The 19,591-nt window shown below is 48.1% G+C and overlaps 7 protein-coding genes across 7 annotated transcripts; 5 read left to right on the top strand and 2 right to left on the bottom strand.

The window, feature by feature from the left end:
• Nucleotides 1–243: 243 nt before the first annotated feature.
• FMAN_05795 (uncharacterized protein) lies at nucleotides 244–1,236 on the top strand (the record flags this gene model as incomplete). Its single annotated transcript, XM_041827504.1, has 1 exon — nucleotides 244–1,236. The coding sequence occupies one exon, from the start codon at nucleotides 244–246 to the stop codon at nucleotides 1,234–1,236; it is 993 nt and encodes a 330-aa protein (XP_041678461.1).
• Nucleotides 1,237–2,170: 934 nt separating this feature from the next.
• On the top strand, nucleotides 2,171–3,937 carry FMAN_05794 (uncharacterized protein; the record flags this gene model as incomplete). Its single annotated transcript, XM_041827505.1, has 2 exons — nucleotides 2,171–3,575; nucleotides 3,627–3,937. The coding sequence occupies 2 exons, from the start codon at nucleotides 2,171–2,173 to the stop codon at nucleotides 3,935–3,937; spliced, it is 1,716 nt and encodes a 571-aa protein (XP_041678462.1).
• Nucleotides 3,938–7,201: 3,264 nt separating this feature from the next.
• FMAN_05793 (uncharacterized protein) lies at nucleotides 7,202–7,963 on the top strand (the record flags this gene model as incomplete). Its single annotated transcript, XM_041827506.1, has 1 exon — nucleotides 7,202–7,963. One exon carries the CDS (start codon nucleotides 7,202–7,204, stop codon nucleotides 7,961–7,963), a length of 762 nt encoding a protein of 253 aa, XP_041678463.1.
• Nucleotides 7,964–11,450: 3,487 nt separating this feature from the next.
• On the top strand, nucleotides 11,451–12,404 carry FMAN_05792 (uncharacterized protein; the record flags this gene model as incomplete). Its single annotated transcript, XM_041827507.1, has 3 exons — nucleotides 11,451–11,609; nucleotides 11,670–11,890; nucleotides 11,939–12,404. 3 exons carry the CDS (start codon nucleotides 11,451–11,453, stop codon nucleotides 12,402–12,404), a joined length of 846 nt encoding a protein of 281 aa, XP_041678464.1.
• Nucleotides 12,405–15,120: 2,716 nt separating this feature from the next.
• FMAN_05791 (related to NOP16 constituent of 66S pre-ribosomal particles) lies at nucleotides 15,121–15,820 on the bottom strand (the record flags this gene model as incomplete). Its single annotated transcript, XM_041827510.1, has 2 exons — nucleotides 15,121–15,652; nucleotides 15,705–15,820. 2 exons carry the CDS (start codon nucleotides 15,818–15,820, stop codon nucleotides 15,121–15,123), a joined length of 648 nt encoding a protein of 215 aa, XP_041678465.1.
• A 394-nt stretch (nucleotides 15,821–16,214) lies between these two features.
• On the bottom strand, nucleotides 16,215–17,599 carry FMAN_05790 (uncharacterized protein; the record flags this gene model as incomplete). The annotated part of the gene is made up of 2 exons (XM_041827511.1): nucleotides 16,215–17,470; nucleotides 17,569–17,599. 2 exons carry the CDS (start codon nucleotides 17,597–17,599, stop codon nucleotides 16,215–16,217), a joined length of 1,287 nt encoding a protein of 428 aa, XP_041678466.1.
• Nucleotides 17,600–18,675: 1,076 nt separating this feature from the next.
• On the top strand, nucleotides 18,676–19,285 carry FMAN_05789 (putative HYR1-glutathione peroxidase; the record flags this gene model as incomplete). Its single annotated transcript, XM_041827512.1, has 2 exons — nucleotides 18,676–18,718; nucleotides 18,813–19,285. The coding sequence occupies 2 exons, from the start codon at nucleotides 18,676–18,678 to the stop codon at nucleotides 19,283–19,285; spliced, it is 516 nt and encodes a 171-aa protein (XP_041678467.1).
• Nucleotides 19,286–19,591: the final 306 nt, after the last annotated feature.

The raw sequence follows: 19,591 nt of genomic DNA on the forward strand, positions 1-19,591 counted from the left end.
AATGGATTTGTCGGTTCCATTCGACATGATGTCTTGAGGTTTATACGCTACCGTATAGTGAGGTATGCTAGCTATAAAGTCCCTCTCCGTTTCATTTAAACCCCGGCTTGTCCTGTTCTGTTCCGTTCCTGCTTCGTTGCTGTCTGTCTTTTACTCTTCCTCCATCTATTATCGTCTCTCATAGTCTACTCCACTAGCCATCATTCTCCAACAAACATCCCCAGGCACACTAGACATCTCATCATGACTACTTCTAACGGTGTTACCAACGGCCAAAATGGCCATGCCGCCGCTCCCAAGTCGCTCCCTACCGGGATCTACGCCCCTGTCATGACCTTCTTCGACCCTGAGACTGAGGAGCTCGACATTCCCACCATTAAGAAGCACGCCGTGCGATTAGGTCAAGCTGGCCTGGCCGGTCTCGTTGCCATGGGCTCCAATGGCGAGGCTGTTCACTGCACACGTGAGGAGAAGATTGCCGTCACAAAGGCTACCCGAGAGGCCCTGGATGAGGCTGGTTTCCAATCTGTTCCCGTTTTCCTCGGAGCCACTGAGGGCAGTGTCAAGGGCACTATCGAGCTGAGCAAGCTGGCCGCTGAGGTTGGCGCTGCTGCCACTCTTGTTCTCCCTCCGTCTTACTACAAGGCCCAGATGAGTGAGGATGCCATTTACAACTACTTCACCGACCTCGCCGATGCAAGCCCCATCCCCATCATTCTCTACAACTACCCTGGTGCTGTTGCTGGCCTTGACATGGACAGCGATCTCCTCATCAAGCTCGGCCAGCACCCCAACATTGTCGGCACCAAGTTTACCTGTGGAAGCACTGGTAAGCTCACCCGGGTTGCCCTCGCTACCGATGCCAGGACCCCCTTCCAAGAAGGCTCTGGTTACCTTGCCTTCGGCGGTATTGCCGACTTTACCATCCAGACTCTGGTCAGTGGCGGTAGCGGCATCATTGCTGGTGGTGCCAATGTCATGCCCAAGACCTGCGTCAAGGTTTGGGACCTCTATGTTAAGGGCAAGAAGGATGAGGCTCAAGCTCTCCAGAAGAAGCTCTCCAAGGCCGACTGGGTTCTGACCAAGGCTGCCATTGCCGGCACCAAGTCTGCTATCCAGAGCTACTACGGCTATGGTGGCTACCCTCGACGACCCCTACCCCGTCTCAACCCGGAGCAAGCCAAGGGCATTGCTGAGGGGATCAAGGAGCTCATGGAGATTGAGAACTCGCTATAGTTCACGGTCGATGTTTGAATCTGTTGTTTGCTTGTCCAGTTGAAAAGACCACTGACATGGATGGGTATGAGTTTGCATAGCGTTGCATTTAATGATGAAAAGTACCCAATGGACTAGACATGGATTTGGGTATGGGCCTGTACCTTCTGGGCTTGGTCATGATTATAAAATTATGAATGTAAATGAACAAATGACTTAAGCCGAGCTATCATGGTGTCTTATTGTGAAACCTACTCATGAGCGATGGGTCCTGAATATGCGTCATATCACATGCTACCCTTGAAAGATGAGCTTTCTGCTGTCATGCCTAGATGCATCGCGACTTCGCCGATCATGACTGCGTTGGCTGCTACTTAGACCGATTGCGGTCTCAGCTTCTGGGCTGCTCGTCTCGTCGATTTCGAAATGGCTGTCACACAGACACTAGGTGCCAATTTCCATTTCCAACAGATCTCTATAGTTCATAATCAAGGAGAATAAATTCAATGGCTTAATTAATTCATAATGTTCTTCTAGAACATTAACTACAACTTCGTTTCTCATGACAACAAGATACTATAGGTATGACATACATCCAGTTCAATTCCTATTTCCTTCACGGTGTAAGCTGCCCTGGACCCTTCCTCGACATAACCGTAGACGTCATTGGTTAATTGATCCCCGCGTCATCCCTTTGGGTCTTAGTGAATTGGAGCTGGTCGGTTCTTCTTTTCTCGATTCAAAGATTACCCTTTTTTGATACTAGCGGCTGCTCGGATAGGCCGATAGTCGCCGATCGTAACCACGGATATATCAACAACGCCCTTTTGTCAGTAATCCTCAATTCCATCTCACATAAGTCTTACACGGGGATACATGAGACTAATCTGACCGCCCGCAACAAGTCTTTCTTCAGTTGATTCCTCCTTCGTTCAACTGCGTGGTAAGCGTGAAGATGCGTGAATCTGCCAGCGGCAGCGTAGCATCTGCCGTGGCCGAAAACGGCACGAATGCACTCAGCGATGAACGAACCCCGTTGCTCAAGTCCACAAGTCAATCTCAGAATCAAGATGCCGAACCACCAAGTGAAGCTCAAGGAGATGACCCTGATCGAGGCTTACCAGCAGGACAAGAGGAAGAGACAACCGTTGTTGCTGAGGAGGTATCAACTGGCCGGTTGGTTCTCATCTTTGGCACAGCGTGGATTGGAGTCTTCCTGGGCGCCATCGACTCTACTATTATTGCGACTCTCTCTGGGCCAATTTCGAGCGAGTTCCAATCCCTCAGCCTGTTGTCATGGCTTGCAACTGCCTACCTCATCTCCAATGCCGCATGCCAACCTATTTCGGGGCGGTTGACAGATATCTTTGGCCGAGGACCGGGCCTCGTATTCAGCAATATATTCTTCGCAGCCGGTAATCTGATCTGTGGTCTGGCCCGTGATCAGACTACCATGATCATAGGACGTGTTGTCGCAGGTATTGGAGGTGGTGGATTGATGAGCATATCGACCTTCCTGGGCTCAGACTTGGTCCCTCTACGTAAGAGAGGCATTATCCAGGGCTTAGGTAACATCTGCTATGGATCTGGTGCAATGCTAGGTGGTGTGTTTGGCGGCTTGATTAATGATCACACATCCCAGGGCTGGAGACTCGCCTTCTTGATCCAAGTACCTCCAGTACTCGTCTCTGCTGTAGCAGTTCATTTCTTGGTCAGGGTTCCACCTAAGCAGTCGGATAAGTCGTTCCTTGCACGCATCGACTTTATGGGGGCATTCCTGACATCTTCTTTCTTGGTCTTCCTGCTCTTGGGCCTCAACTCAGGTGGAAATCTTGTGCCGTGGACTCACCCTCTCCCGCTGACCACGATACCCCTTGCTTTCATCACATTTGGCTTATTCTTGTTCTGGGAGAGTAAAGCCCGCCAGCCAATCATACCAGTGAAGCTTCTTCTTGATCGGACTGTCTTGAACGCCTGCCTCTGCAACCTTGCCTGTACGATGGCGGTAATGGGGGCGCTCTTCTATGTTCCTCTGTACCTGCAGGTTCTTGGCAGTAGTGCCACACAGTCTGGCATCCAGATTCTCCCATCACCGATCGGTATCTCAGTGGGATCTCTCCTCTCGGGCTTCATCATGAAGAGAACTGGTAAATACACCAAACTGGGTGTAGTGGGCTTGCTTTTCCTTATTGCGGGAGTTGTGGTTCTTACAATCCAGAACGAGCATAGTCCCAAGTGGCTGATGGGAGTTTCTTTCTTCTTGATCGGTTCTGGATATGGTGCAACCCTCACAACGACGTTGTTGGCATGCATTGCTGCCGTTGACCACTCTCAGCAGGCTGTCATCACCTCTGCAACCTGTGAGTTGATTAGACGTATCTTACTGAGTTCGCATTGCTAATAAGCTTTAGATCTGGCACGCAGCCTCGGTAGTACTGTAGGAGTTACCATTGGCTCAGCTGTGTACCAAAACATCCTCAAAGCTAGACTTTGGGACAGATTCGGTGCCGAGCCTGGGGCTGCAGATGAGATTCGCCGCATCAGAGATGACTTGGATGAGATCAAGCATCTTCCAGAAGGATGGTATGACGGCGTCATCAGCTCTTTTGTAGAGGCCTTCAGGGGAGTGTGGCTTACACTGCTTGCCTTTGCTGTCATTGGGCTACTGTGCATCTCGCTCATGAGGCAGCACACCCTTCATTCGACTCTTGAGAGGCGGTGATTGCTTTTTGAAGCGGAGTCATGAATGAGGACCATATCGTGATGGGTTTGAAAGAGTTGGAAGAAAAAGAAATTGAAAATGCTGGAAGGATAGGTTAACGCAGCGGTTGAAGATCCTTCCCAGGTATACCTGTAGAAGATCACGGATATTTGTGGATAATGTGACAAAAGTTGAAGGTGTGGATAGTGCTGGATCAAGGTTTCAGCCAGTGCTCGAATGGGATCGGTGCTGGTGATGAGGCATCTACAATTTCCATTTAAATTAGACGCCTCTTGAAAAATGGCTTTCTTAGAGTCTCAGAATATATCGATATTTCTGCATTCTTCGTCTTTGGATTTCAAGAACCATCAACACTGACCTTTCATCTTCTACCTCGACCTTGAACTCTGAAGAGCTCCGTAGATTAAACATTACTACATAGTTTACACCTCATCAGCCTCATCAGATCTAGCTCGACTCATAAGCCACGACTGGTCACTCTGGCCGAGTCCAGCGATGACAAAGTTACAGGTAGCTCTAGCAAAAATGTCTCGGTTGACTCTTCGAAACTCACTCCAGAGCTTACGCCGAGAGAGAAAAGCAGTCGAAGAGGCTATACTTGTGTTCATCTGAAATTCCCCTCCTGTTTAGAGTAACCTGAAACTTGGTGCAGATGTCACACAGCTTGCCATGATTTTAGTGTTTTGACCTTTTATTGCAGGCTGTTTCAATAGTGAGTAAAGACTGGTTCTAATTATCCGACCGACATTGCTGAGCAGCATACCGGAGCACTTTCTCTGTTGAGGACTCACCTAAAAAGCCTACTGGCTGTCACTAATCTGAAAGTCAATGAATAATGTTTGGTTCAGCTCAAGATTGGGGAACTAACGATATCTGGGGTTCCCCCGAGGTACCATTATGAATGCTCATAAAATCGACACAAAGCAATGCAGATATAGACCTTTCGTAAGAAAGGTCTGAAGTCAGCTTGAGGTAGGTCTAGATCCGTGATTGGAGCTTATACGGGCAGAGCCAAGAGTCTTGACCCAGGGGGTAGGCATAGATCTCGACCGCTCAAGTTGTTAACGATACACCCTTTCCGGATACGATATAACCTCACTATTAGCCCAATTTCCTATTGATTATATCTTGATATTAATTTGTGTAGACTATAAAAGTCCGTTGTAAAGGGTATGGTCTGGTCATGTCTTCATAAGAATATGCGTAGGCTTTCTCCTCATGAGTTGCAGATGGGAACTCGCGAAGGCATCTACACCCCTAAAACCTTGGATCATACACCAAGGTAGTGCAAAATCCCCTTTGGGAGCGTTGTGTTACACAGGTTGAGCTTGGCAAGCCAGAAAACAACCGTTTTGAGACACTAATTAACTTTGTCACTTTTGGGGACCATTCCTTCTGGCCAAGCTTTGTATGATATGACCTAGATGATGACTGACCCTATTGGACGACAGGGAATATTAAGCTCGGCGTATATCATGCAAGAGTAATATTTTTATCATAACATACTGTTCAAGGGATGTCGCATTCCTGGAGTTGTGCAACTCGAGGGTCACATGGCAGTGTCTTTATACGGACTGGGGAATAGTTTCGGAGTTGTTCACAACAAAGACTACGGTCAAAGCTCCTAAGCTTGCGGATATTTCAACCGGAGATAACGCAGGTCAAGAGCTACAAAGCGCCTGGCCACGAGATATTCAGAGACGGCGGCCGACGGACTTGTTGGAGCGCTGAATGGTCGCCCAGCTAACTATTAGTTTCCGTCGACTACGGGAATATGTATCGTAAGATGGCTTGAGCACTGTCCATAGGTGAAGACTTTGTAGACATATAAATCGCTGCAAAAGCTATGTTGATATTTGTTGTAGAATTATGTCGTCCTCGATACGGCGTCAAAATGAGAGTCTAGATCTAGTCACTGTCTCAGATATCGAGGTCTGGAACGCCACCGCTGCCGCTTTCACCGAAAAGCCACCTCGCTTGATGGTAAAGTTTATTCGAGTGTAAGAGGTGTCATTAAGAAATGCTATTGAAAGGCTGTTTGGAGGATGATGGTGGCCAGATCCGGAAAGAGATTCGTGGGCTAGACTCTGACGTGAAGTGAAGTGAAGTGAAGTGAAGTGAAGTTAGGTCAAGCCAAGTCAAGTCATGCACGGACAACGATGGTACAACGTCTGCTATTTCCTCAAGCGTTGTTTCTGTAGGGCAGAGTGGCGAGAAGGTACAGTATTAGAGTGAGGCGTTGTCTGGACTGTACTGTTTGTTGGTCCCTTGAATGAAGATCAACTATTGTATACCGTCTTTTTATATTCATTGTTGATCAAAACATCATGTTTCGCCTCTGATCTACTCCCAAGTCATGATTTGTTCAGGATGTCCCAATCCGTCAGACAAAACCTCTGCTTTTGGGGGGCTGCCAAGATTCTTGTGTGCTCTGTCTCTGCTAAAGAACCGTTGAGTCAACTCTAAGCTTCGTGTAATGCTTCAGTGCTAGTCCCAGGAGCTATGGCCATTCAGCAACGGGTTCAGTGAGTGCATCACTTTAGCTTCCGAGTGGGAATCTTGACAGGCGCCACACTTGACGGAAATAGCAAGATGGTGGGCTCACTAAAGAATGCCACTGTGCTACCTTTGGCCGATCTACGGCCCGTTACGGGAGCCAAGATAGTCTAGTCTCCAGTGGCCATCCGGAGTTGTAACCGGGAGAGACTGCCCAGGAACACTTCATCCGGGCAGCACTGACGCTTTGTAAGCTCTATGGGTGGTTGTAACTTATAGCTTCACCTGATACGCCCAGACATCCTCCTGTTATGTAACAAACTCTCCGAAACAGAGTTTTGGGCGCCTTGTCCCAGATCTCGTAGATCATGATGGAGATTTTTGGCTCACTGTGTGCCTGCTTATGGATCTTGTCCTCACCCAAGCGGCCGACCCTGATCTCTGAGGCTGAAGGGTCTCGATGTGATGGGTCACATTCACATTCACATTCACAAAATTGTGATGCTGTTGGTTGAACCGGATCTGGGCTATGAGATAGAGTTACCGTGATGCAGGGGGATATCTGCAAGGAACCAACAGCGGGCGCTCTCGAGACCCTGAATAGATATCTACCGTAGATCCTGTCTCACACGCATGCTTCTCTGTCCCAATCACTCATTGAAGTAAAACGTTTCTCTTTTTCTCATTATGAAGCATCTTTTTATTCTCCTCAGTGCCTTGTGGTCTACACAGACTGCTGCACAGAGATACACTTACACAACCCGCACCATGACAGAATGCTTCAGTGCGACTCAAACCAGCTTTGGTCAGGCTGAGCCAACACAAGGCGCCGACAAGTACTGGACTGTTGAGATGCCTGAATGTCAAGATTGTCTCTGCACAGACTGTGCCTACACAAATACATACACCACAACACTCGATGTCTTTTCACCATCAGGCATCGCCAAGTTCCCTTATCAAGTCAAGGAAGTCTACAGGGGCATGTCAGCTATGCCAGCTGATGCTACACCAACTGCTGTTCCTTACGGCTTCACCTCTGGCGTCGAGACCTGCAGTATCTGCGGTGACGAGCCAGTAACTGCAACCATGACATATCCGCGCGGTGGCTCTCCATATCAAGAGAGTGTACCTACAGCAACACTAGCTGCGCAGTCTGCCTTCGAGCGTCCTTCAACATTACGAACTCAAGTTGCTGATACAGAAGCTACTGATTCACCTTCAAATGAGAACGATATAAGACCTCTCGAAAACACTGTTCTTGAGCACAAGGCCATTCAATACACTGGCCAGGGACCAGTCCTGGCTGACTTTGTCAAGTTCAGTCTTGCAAGCAAATCTGGCCCTGCTGCCAGAGACACCGGGTCAAAGAGACCTGGAAACCCATCTAGGGATATCAACAGCTACGCCAAGATGAGGTTCGACGCAGCTGAAGCAGCTCCATCGAAAGACGTTGATGGTGCAGCAGCTAGTAAACATCCACCAGCCGGCGTTGCTATAGCTGTGCTTGTGCCTATCGCACTTCTGTTATAGAACAGCCAATAAAACAAACAAGAAGAAGAGAAGAACAAAAAATTGAGGGAGATTTTCAGGAATGCATTCAGCGCCGGCGTTGCATAACTCATCTATATTCGGAAACGTTTCGTTTATCCATTTAATAATGATTACCACGGCCAACTATGGGAGAACAGGATACCACCAAGGCGTACAAGACGCCATTTGGAGGAAAGTAGAATAGTCAAAATATTAGCTAGATACCCCCCAATAAATAAGAATTATATGTACACTCAGGATAAACTTGTGATGTTGGAAGAAGGCTTAACACAGTTGGTGTGCCTTGGCTTGGTCAGATGGGATCGAGCACATCGGAGAGAATGTGATATGTTTCTTTCCGATTAGGTTATGACGGACCCCCTGCCCTGAACCCATTCCCATACTGAGCTTGGCGTGAAGGCTTTTAGTAATGTGATGTAGATCTGATAAACTTCAGTGCGAATACGCCATATACACACGGAGAAAAGCCTCAAAGTCTCACTCTCATTGGAGACTGGAGACTCTTCTAGGATGGTCACACAGAAGTTCAGAAGTCAACCTTGTGCCAGATCCAGAAAACCTCCCTCTGAGTGGTTGTTGAGTTTGGTGATGTCTATTCTTTGGTGGACTTATCATCCGTTTGTAGGTTAGGTAGCCCAAAACACACGAGGGCATTCGTGAGACAAGTTGATGAAAGGTGACGTCAAATATTTGAGATCAAAGATAACTGAATCACCAAATTGAACTAGTCAGCGAGACACTGCAGGGATAACGTATGGCTTTGAAGAGACGCAGTGTACACCGGTATACCTTAAGCATACATACCTCCCTCTCTATCAAGATCAACAAAGTTGGGTCAGCATCAACACTCCCATCTTAACACCTCTTTTTTATACGCGTAAGGCCCAACTCGCTCTCAACAATATGGCGTCAAAGATAAGTCTAGTGACTAACCACGGATCGATCATATGAACTCATGATAGAGGCCTCTCCCCGGGATGCGTTGTTTCAGGCATAGCCAAGTTTGAGCGGAAATGGAAGCATACACACTCCTGGCTGAAATCGTATTCGCCAACAACGCCTCCTCCTTAGTATTTTGTAGTCGAGCTTCTTGGGAATGAGAGAGCAAGCGGGCTTCTCGTGGAAGGCCGCTGAATTCTCAAGATCAGGAGGGCACATGAGCAATAAGTGATGCTCATGCTACTGAGCATATAGCAAATGCCGCAGACTTGTCAACTCTTAATTTGGTAAAGTGAAGTTTCTTCACCGCAGTGGCAGGAGACTCCTATCATAGAGATCATTATAGTAATAACATTCAAGTCATAAAATCTACTCTTTACTAATAAAATTCTATACCTCATTCTTATATATTATTTTCCTCTATAAGGCAAATGGCACTTCGATTACATTTCAATTAACACACTCTCCTACACTTAAGGGTCTGTAAACCACAAATTAGAAATCAATAGCAGAGTTACCACAACCTTATTTCCTATAGCAGCAATAGAATATAAGCCCAGTACCACTTATCTAATGGCAAGGCTGCTCTTTTATCTTTAAACATTCCGCGATTGATAGTTATATGGCCGAGATGAGCTGAGAGACAGAGAACCTGGGAACAACTTCTGGTATATCACGGAAACTGTGGTCTGAACTGCGAGCCTTCTCAAGGAGAGCACGAAGTTTCAGGAGTCAATCCTACATTTGTCCTCTCTAAATGATATATGAGGTTCAGTACTGATGCGAGTGCAGAGACAAGGAGAAGGTAACCTTGCATTTCAGATTTGAGGAACGAGTTCTGGAGCCGGAGTAATATTACCGCGCGGATCCTCAAGGACTGTAATTTTCAAGTGCTTAATTCGAGTCACTACTCATCAGACCAAGCCAGGGTCCTGTATGAAACATTGCTCGCAATGTGCGAGACATAAGTATCCGTACAGTTTCTTTTATTGATCTATCCACAATGAACTATTCCAAAATGGCGGATCGAGATTTTTTATATTTCATTTTATTAGAAATGGCAAAACCGAAGCTATTCCCATGTCGATGCATGCCAGTGGAAAATGATAGGCGGAGGTAATAGACCCTTGTTGATGTGACCGTTTCACAGGCAGATTAGGTTGGACTTGGGCCCCGTTAGGATCCGCTGTGGCTCCTGTTGCGTACTGTAATTGCGACATTTTATCAGTGACACGTTGATCAGAGTCAAAATCTGCGTTGTGTCTTATCGTCAAGCCAATTCAATTCATGTCGTATCATGCGAGTCCAGTGAGTAAAGAGTCACATTCACATCGTGTTCAAGATGCATCTGCCGAGCAACCTTATGCAACAACAGCGAAGCATCCGTAGCATCCGGATAAACAACGTCATGAAAGTCAACAAAGCTGCGTAATGATCGTGGCGTCGGTTCATTTTTGGTGTCCTCGTGCAGATCCGATCCATCAGTTGAATTGACAACCGTCAGGTCTCATAGCCGTTAGCAAACACCGGCCACTCAAGCCCAAGGTCGTCGAACAGAGCGCTTCGGATGGAGATTATATAAAAGTCGGAATGGTGATGAAACTGCCGAGGCCTGTCACTCAGCTGAAGCATAAATTTAGATACCGCTATGCAGATTTCGGAATCCAGTGCGTTTAATTGGTGTTGACCTCTGTTCACTGTGGTCCCCAAGATTCTTCTCCAGTGGCGCAGCTGTGGCATTGGATGCCCGGTGATGTGTGTGTCCTTGGCGAGTCCTTGAGGTGGGCATACACTCACTTCCACAAGGCATCTTTGACGGTAACGCAGAACTTGTCGAGTCTTAGGGGTATTGGGCCCCTGGATTTAGCGCTGACATGGTCGATGAATTAGTCGATATCTAGAGGACGACTCAAGTTATTGATTCCATTAGAGGGAAAATACAAAGCCACACAGCCACATTGGAGGCAGCCCTGTCACTGCAGCGCTGTTGCGTCTAGCAACGCGTGGCCAGCCAGTGGAGGCTTAGGCTTAGGCTCAGGCCTGCCCCGGCCTAGGCGGGCGTCATGCTAGAGGAGGTCCCGCTGGCCAGGGAACCTGAGTAGAAGCTGGAACCTGTTTCGTCAGGGTTCGGTTTCCAAGTAGGCCATTGAACTTAATTCGCACTCATCCCAAACGTCCACTAGACTAACGACTTGGCCCTTTGTCAACACAAAACAACATCGATCCTATACATACATACATCCTCAAATAACGATAACGCTCTTTGTTTGTGTTTTTTGCTTGCATTTTCACCTGATAGATACCAGCGAGTTCATCTCTTCAGAGGCATTGACGACGATCCGATTCATCTTGGCTTGAGACGACCTAAGCCATTGCGATTTCAGCTGAAAAGCCAGCAAGCAAGACACATACATACATACTTTCGCAGCCTGATTTTTTCGCTTTATCAACGACCAGATTGCTTTCTCGAATCTTGCCCCCATCTTCCCTCCTACAAATCTCGAAAGTCTTCACATCAACCTCCAATATGCGGTTTGAAATCGACCCCGACATCGTCCCCAACCTGAAACTGGGCCTTCACTCTTTCCAAATCATCATATCCCTGGTCGCATGGTGTTTGCAGATTGGTGTTTTCAATGCAAAGGATGCAGAGGTCACTGGAAGGAATGGCTGGACCTTCGCAGTGGTATGTCAACATTTCGACAACTATTTCACAACGTGTATCGGGAGCTAACGATAGCTGCAGTGTTTCCTTTCCGTCCCAGCATGGATCTTCCTCATCATGACTCCCCGATGGGGCCGCACTCGTCGCTTTGCTCAACCGCATGCCATGCTTGCTGTTGACGCTGCTTTCACAATCATGTGGCTATCTGCCTTTGCTACTCAGGCTGCCTACAATGCCGCTGGTCAATGCGGAAAGGCATGCGGCATCAGCAAGGGTGTTGTCGGCTGTGGTGTTCTGGTAACGTATGTGCTGCGACTCGATCTCTGCTCGATCTTTACTGACCTCTGTAGCCTCCTCTTTGCTGGTTCAACCTTTGTTTCCGCATTTACCCTCAACTACTACAACAACCACAACATCCTGCCAGGTTACGACAACCGTCAGATGGGCAGCGACAACATCGACCCTGACAAGGCTGCTTTCTCCATGGCCCCTCACGGCGATGAGGCTTACGAGCGAGTCGACATGGACGATCACGAACCATCAGGCAGTGCCTACGGCGGAGGCTATAACAACAACAGCTACAACAGTCACTCCCGCTATGGTGATGCCAACCCCTATAGCGCCGACGACGAGGATCCCGATCGTTTTGGTGCCCTCCCCCCTCGAAACAACACCCTCTTCGAAAACGACACTGAGTACCACTCCGGCGGTGCTCCTCCATCAATGCCCGCCAGCTACGCCAACCCAACAGGTGGTCATCCTTACGAGGATGTCCCCGCACAATTCCCCGCTGGCAACTACGATAGGGGGCACTAAGTAGCAACAGCCTGATAAATGAAAGAAAGGATATATCGGTCTCTTTTTTATGCAACGGTGTTCATTTTGATTGGGTGTGGAATAGCCTGGGATACTGCGTCTGGGATGCGGGGTTCACATGTTTTGTACGGTAGATAACGCCTCTGGTCGAGGAGGGGCGTTTAACGGCGTCATGACTTTCGCGGAGACAACTTGGGGAGATGGATCTTATAATAGGATTTACAATTATTAGTTTATTATTATTGATCCTTTAGTATTAAAGCCTTATTAATAATTACTTTAATACAGGAACGAGAGGTCATGTATGCAAGGCTGTACCGATCTATATTGCTGCGGGGAGGATTGGCGCGACTTCGCTCTATCTGATCGTCCAAAATCCCCCTTAACAGCTGCCGGTCATATATGATATGGACTTCACCGTGATGACGATGGGCAGATTCTGTGGCACATAAAGCGGAGTCAATGCTATGGCAACTATCATCAAGTAATCACATGAACCTTGCGTTGAATGACCTGTATGCTAATGAGCCCAACCTGGTGCTTTCGCGGATGCAGTCTATACTAGCACAGCAAACCATCTATATGCCTGATGGCTTTCGAGGTTCCAGAAAGCCTCGTAGGGTAAGCCGGCATATGGTCTCTATCGCAACTTCGGCCCCTCGCCGACTTAATTGAGGACAGGTCTTACATAACGTCCCAGATATCTTCAGCGGCATGGCAGAACTTGCTGCAAGTAATACTAGCAGATAGAGAGCAGTTGCTGATGGAGACCTTCTAGTTGACAGGCGTGTCGGCGAAGTTATCCTTGCCCTTAGCCATAGCGCCAACGATCGCATGGCGAGCAGGGGTTCCTTTGCAACGGTCTAGCACATCCTATCGAGAAATCAGCACCGCTTCCCTGGGTGATCTGACTCTTTCGGCTCCATGTACCGCGGAATTAAGGAATCTACCAACCACAGTCAGGATCAGGGTCGTGGAAGAGTTTCTTATGGAGAGGCTGGCTGGTGAACCCCAAAGTTGCCTCTACTCTTCCTCCCCCTCTGCTGGGGCGTGGCCCAGGGCCCTATCAGGCGTTCCAGAAACATATCGCCCCATCAATCACAACTTGCTGCACCCCTAAACATCCAAACTCGATAATTGACATATAGAATGCGAGCGTCGGGCTTTGCTAACCGCAGCTTAAAGTTGACGCCATACTGCTCCCGGAACGTATCTCGACCGATCTACAAAGCAGCAGGCAAGGGTGGCAAGGAAGATAATATTAGTTTTAATTCTATCGAATTTGCATGTCTATTGTTATAAGTCACGGGAGGGATTAGCATGAGGGTAACCGCGGATGCCTCAGATTGCATTAACGAACTTGGACTTTCCAATAAATCGCTCGAGGCTTGCTGTGCTCTTCTCGACAGATGGCGTCAAGTGACCCCTGGACCTCTTACAAAGCCACTCTGTCAATTAAGGATCCCATGGGCTCGAGCATCCTCTGTGTGGAGTCTCGTCGAGTAACCCAAAACTCAAGTGTCCGCTGCCTGGTTTCGTGAAGCTCGGCAATCGGACAGGCAGAGGGAAGGCGGTAGCTCTCCTCAAACTTAAGGTAGGTAGTCTCAAGAGCCATGCCATCCATACCTACCTACCTACCTAGGTAAGAAGGATATTGGACGTCGCATTGGCTTGAATTTTGGCATGAAGACAGGATGTCACGGTGGTTTACCAAAACAAGATGTCAGCATGTTTGTTGATAACATAAAGGATATAGAACATATGAATGAAACATAGAGATGCAGCGTAGTAATCATAACAGAATATCAGATGAGACTCCGCATAATATCGGCTAGTCGTATAACAAAGAGATCCCCTCCACAGCTTCATCAAGATAAACTACCACAACATATCAAAAAACATCATACGAATAATGAGTGCCGGGTTGCTCAATAACCAACGGGTGTAGGAGGAGCCCACGCCGGATGGAAAGGGCAACCTGACAATCAAAATCCCCCCCAAGAGAAAAGAACACCGCTCGGCCCTCATTCGGAGTCACCGTTGTCGATGAGTCCCTCATGATAGAGTTCCAGTAAGCCAACTATTAAAATGAAGCATGTATGAATGGGTGAAGACTTACCAGCTCATGCGCAAGAGTTCTGGCCTGTTGGAGGTAGCGGACTAGGCGGAGCCATTCTTCTTCACGTTCGTTCTCTTCTTCTTCACAAAGGCGATCCATAATATCATGGATATTGAAGCAGGTTTGTTTGATAGAGTTGGCGATGTATTGTCCCTCTGCAATATATGCGTTATCGTGGAAGTCATGGAAGTCGAAACGTCCGAGTCTGTCTATTGCCCAGCTGACCTCTAGGACGAGTAAACTGGTGCTGCTGACAGAAGCCCACCATGTGTGGCCGTCAGTGTACCACATTACCCTGAAGATAACGTTGGTTCTCCAGCGGTAGTAAGCGCAGGTGCCGAGGTGATCTTTATGTACTATATATATATATAAGGCACTTTAAATTCCCTTATGCTTATAGTTATTCTATATTTTTGACAGTTTAAAAGTTTGGCTATGTGGAATAAAAAGTACATGGCGTCTTATATTTTAAGATGCTCGAATCCAACTCCCAACGCCTTCTGTTCTTAAGCCAGTTTTGATGCTCCATACTTGATGATTTAGTGACTCCATCCTATTCATCCCTATAGCCCTGCTCTTCTTTGGTGTAACCCGCTTCTACTCCTTGTTCATCTTGCGGATTCGCCTGGCGATATCAGCTGCGGTCTGTTGCATGGGGTTCAACTTTCGGTCCCTGGCCATGGCCGCTGTATCGTCGCCATACTTGGCTACGAGCTTCTCCAACCATTCCCTCTCCCGGGTACTCTGGTGTCTCTTCTTGGGAAGATCAGGTTGTTTGCTCTGCTCCAGGAGAGTCTTGACAACATCGGTCGCATCAGCGTCGTCCTCAATACCACCCCACTCCTCGGCAGGCTCAGCGTCACTGTCGTTGTCGAGTTCGTTCAGAGGATCTTTGAGCGGGTTGGGCTTGGCCTCGCCGAGAATACGGATAATCTTTCCGTCAGCATCGCGCTCGACACGTGCCTCTGATACAATGGCGTTCTCCATGGTGGCGATAGAGAAGGGATCATTGGGGTATGCGCGGGTTGTGGTTGCGCCAAGCTTCTTCTCTGTTCCACCGGTAGGGGCCTTGAGACGCGCTACGAGACCGAGGCGACGATAGTTTTGAGAAAGAGTCTCCTTCTTGTTCCTTCAGGGAGTTAGCCTTGCGCTTTCGTCCGTGGCTCGGAGATTGTCCATACCAGTTCTTTGCAATGGCATCGTTGCCTCGGGGGTTAAGGATCTTCTTGGATCTGTTAAGTTGACGGATAGGCTGGCGGCCTGAGCGGGCCTTCTTCTTTTGGAGTTCGCGACCCATAGTTGATAATGTGAAGTCTTGTGCTGGTTGAGATGTCAATAATTCAAGACGGTTAAGCCGTCCAAAAAATGCCCGCCAAAATTTGATCGCAACGTCTTATCGATAAGATGAGTGGGGCGCTAGTGGAAAGTGCTCCAGCCTGCCAACCTCTTGTTTATATACCTTACCCAATATGAGCACCAAGAATAGCTTCTCTAAAGATAATTCCAACAAATCTTATAATAAAAGGTCTTGCTCTTGCCTCGATCACATCTTGCAATGGAGTAGGTGGTTTCCGAAACTCATCTCATCTTGCTCACTCAACCTATTGGTCTGGTACACCAAATTCATGCCAAGACACCATGTTATTCATTAATCGTCTTTATCTACCTAATATCCAACTGCTCAAGAGTTGTTAAACCTTGAACTTCCGAGGATCCAGCTTATCAACGTCAGCACTCTTTGCCCCTCCGTCAAACACAAACTCGGACATGAGCTTGCCCGTCCCAGGACCGTTCTGAATTCCCCAGCATGTATGTCCTGCAGCAACGAACAACCCAGGCACAGTCGTTCTGCCGATCAAAGGACCGCTCTCTTGTCCAAATCGAATATGCCTTGGGAGATAACATGCTTGTTTCGCCTTGATGGGAGCCGCGGCTAAAACGGGACTGAAAGTGCTGATGTATGAGATTATGTCGTCACACTGAGCCTCGTCGCATTCGACTTGATCTGCGGTTTCGGGCAACGGGACATTTGTATCTGGTTCACCACAGGCATAGGCCTCATTAAAAGGTCGAGCATAAATCTCTGGATCCACGTTGCCCCTGTGCCTCCTTTTCTGCCCCATCTTAGCACGATGCTCGGGTACAAAATCTGGAGGAAGCTGTATATCTGTAAAGACAGCATACGGGCTAACGTTTGCGTCGAAGACAACGCTATGCGCTCTCAGGCCCTCGATCCTGGCCCGAGGCAAGACTTTGTTCGTCCAAGGACCAGCTGCCACGACTATATCTGTCACGCTGGCAATGGTCTTGGTCTCGCCTGTGGTGCGATCTAGATACTCTATGCTTTCGACACCATTCTTTGTGGAGTTTATCTTGGTTACCTTGGCGTTGGTGTGTATTTGAGCGCCGCCTTGCTGAGAAAGTTCTGCGATTGCTGTTGTGAAATGTAGAGGATGCACTTGAGATGTTTCTGTCTTTCCGGGTGCGCCCATCTCAGACCAGCTGTTAATGATGCTGTGGTCTACCCAGTCGAGATCCTTCGGCAAGATGCCTTCCTCTAGGAGTTCTTTTGCTGCGCCATTCTGCTTCGGCAGTTTCTCCCAGTCTTTCCCATTCTCATTGCCGTTTGCGCTTCCATTTCCGTTGGCTTGGAGTGATTTGATCTTGTCGCGCGTCACGACAGCATCAAAGCTACCGCAGCCGAGTTGGCGATAACCCCATCTCTGAGGCCCATTATGCTCAGCAGCCAGCTCTGCATGCAAGCGATATGAGAGGGGAACTAGACATTCTGGATAAGCCCAGAGAGCGAGAAGACCACCAGCTTTGCCTGATGCACCTTGTGCGACAGTAGGAGCAGCCTCAAGAAGGGTAACAGTATGTAACGCTGGGTTGAATTTCGAATGGCGTGTAAGATAGTAGGCCGTGGTTGAGCCAATGATGCCGCCTCCTGATATTTTTATCAGCCTTGTGGTCCGATGTATGAGATGAGGTTATTGAGATATGACGGGGATGACAGAGAGCCCTGTAAGTGGCGAGGCGACTTACCAACGACGACGATGTTTCTCTTTGCGTCCATATCCAACAGAACACGACTCAGGAGACTTGAAATGAGCAAAACTGAGTTGAGGAGCAAGACTCAAGCTGTAATCTAGGTACTTGTCATGAGCATGATCAACGTTTTGGCGTCCGATCAGATGGGAATCGGAAAGAGTTGGGGTCCAGTACCTTAGTGACGTACAGGCCGCGCCACCACCTGCACCGCCACATACATGCACTCTGGATAAGGCTTATCGATAAGTGATAAAGCGGCCGCTCCTCTGAGAATCCATGAATGTGTTTAGCGGGGCAGCTCCGAAATCCGAACCGGAGCTATTACTGAGCCGGGGAGTAGCTATGAAATAAATCGGCAGAGTATTGCACCGACATCAATTGATTCCAAATAGAAGAAGAGGGATTGGCAGAATTATATAAAAAGACCGAGTGTGTAGAAAGAGGCTCTGATATTGAGTTATACAGTTGAAGCTATGTTTGTAGTGCAAGTCTTGTTCTGATTAGCGAGTGATAGTCCTCACTCAGCTGGGCACTTTAACCGCTTTTGACCAGATATATCCTTCTATTATGCTTCAGCTCACATAAACATGAAACATATAAAACAAGTCATGAGTGAACGTCAGGAACAATTCCAAATAACGCCTAATATCTATCTGAACCCTCGGTACCGGCGGAATTGGGGACCCCGAACACTCCACCCCGAATACGTCACCAAACCAAAAATGGAGTCAAGTGCCGAGGCTTGTAGAAGTGTAGAAGCAGTCTCCATGCAATCAATTACCGTTATTGTGTAACTCGGATTGTTTCTTCAGGTTTATTCCCTGCTGCTCTACTACTAATTCTACTGCAACTGTACCTGTGCCTGTACCTGTACCTACTAATCTAATGTCCCTGTGGCGTGCTACTGCTCCTCGTTGGTTGACCTTACGGCCATCACCAAGTTCCAGTTCCCGCTGGCTTAATAAATACTACACCACCACCGCTACGACTTCTTTTCGTTCCCCGCCATCCTCACCTTTCAACACAAAACACAAACACTGCAGCCCTCACCAGAGAAGCATCACTCATAACCATTCCCGTCAACTGAGTACAACTTCAAAGATGGCTTCTGCTACTAGCTTTTATGACTTTAAGCCTCTTGACAGTATGTGTCTCCCCCCTCATCTCCTCTCATACCCCGCCTTAACCACACCACTTTCATGATAGCCTTCTCATGACTCTCAACTAACATATCTCAGAGCGCGGTCAAGAGGTACCCCTCGGCGACTACAAGGGCAAGGTCGTCCTCATTGTCAACACAGCCTCCAAGTGCGGCTTCACTCCCCAGTATGCTGGTCTCGAGAAGCTCTGGACCAAGCTCAAGGAGCAGTACCCCGAGGACTTTGTCATTCTCGGCTTCCCCTGCAACCAGTTCGGTGGCCAAGAGCCCGGCACCGACGACGACATCCAAGAGTTCTGCCAGCTCAACTACGGCGTGACATTCCCCATCATGCAGAAGACCGAGGTCAACGGCGACAACACCAACCCTCTTTGGGCCTGGCTCAAGGACCAGCAGTCGGGTCTTTTGGGCCTCAAGCGCATCAAGTGGAACTTTGAGAAGTTCCTTGTTGGACGTGATGGAAAGGTCAAGGGACGCTGGGCTAGCACCACCAAGCCCGAGTCTCTGGAGGAGCCTATCCTGAAGGCTCTTGCTGAGAAGACTGAGGCTTAATTTGAGATGAGTGAACGGCAAAAGGCGTCGCTGCTGAACCCCTTCAATCTAAAATGAGATACCCTGTTGAGGCCAGACAGCGACACGAGGATTATGAAGTTTTAATGAGGGCTTTTAGGCCCATGCGTACTGCTACATAAACTAATACAAGGATTTAACCAAGTTTAAACTGTTCTGCCTGTAACATCTGATAATCATGAAGCTTTGTGACTTGGCGTCATTCATCCCAGTGGCATAATTTCGACGTACCAATTAGTAACCCAATAAGCAGATAATTGTTTTACTATGTACTTTCGAAGCATATTG

Source organism: Fusarium mangiferae (genome assembly GCF_900044065.1).
Source record: "Fusarium mangiferae strain MRC7560 genome assembly, contig: FMAN_scaffold002, whole genome shotgun sequence".
Taxonomy (NCBI): Eukaryota; Fungi; Ascomycota; class Sordariomycetes; order Hypocreales; family Nectriaceae; genus Fusarium; species Fusarium mangiferae.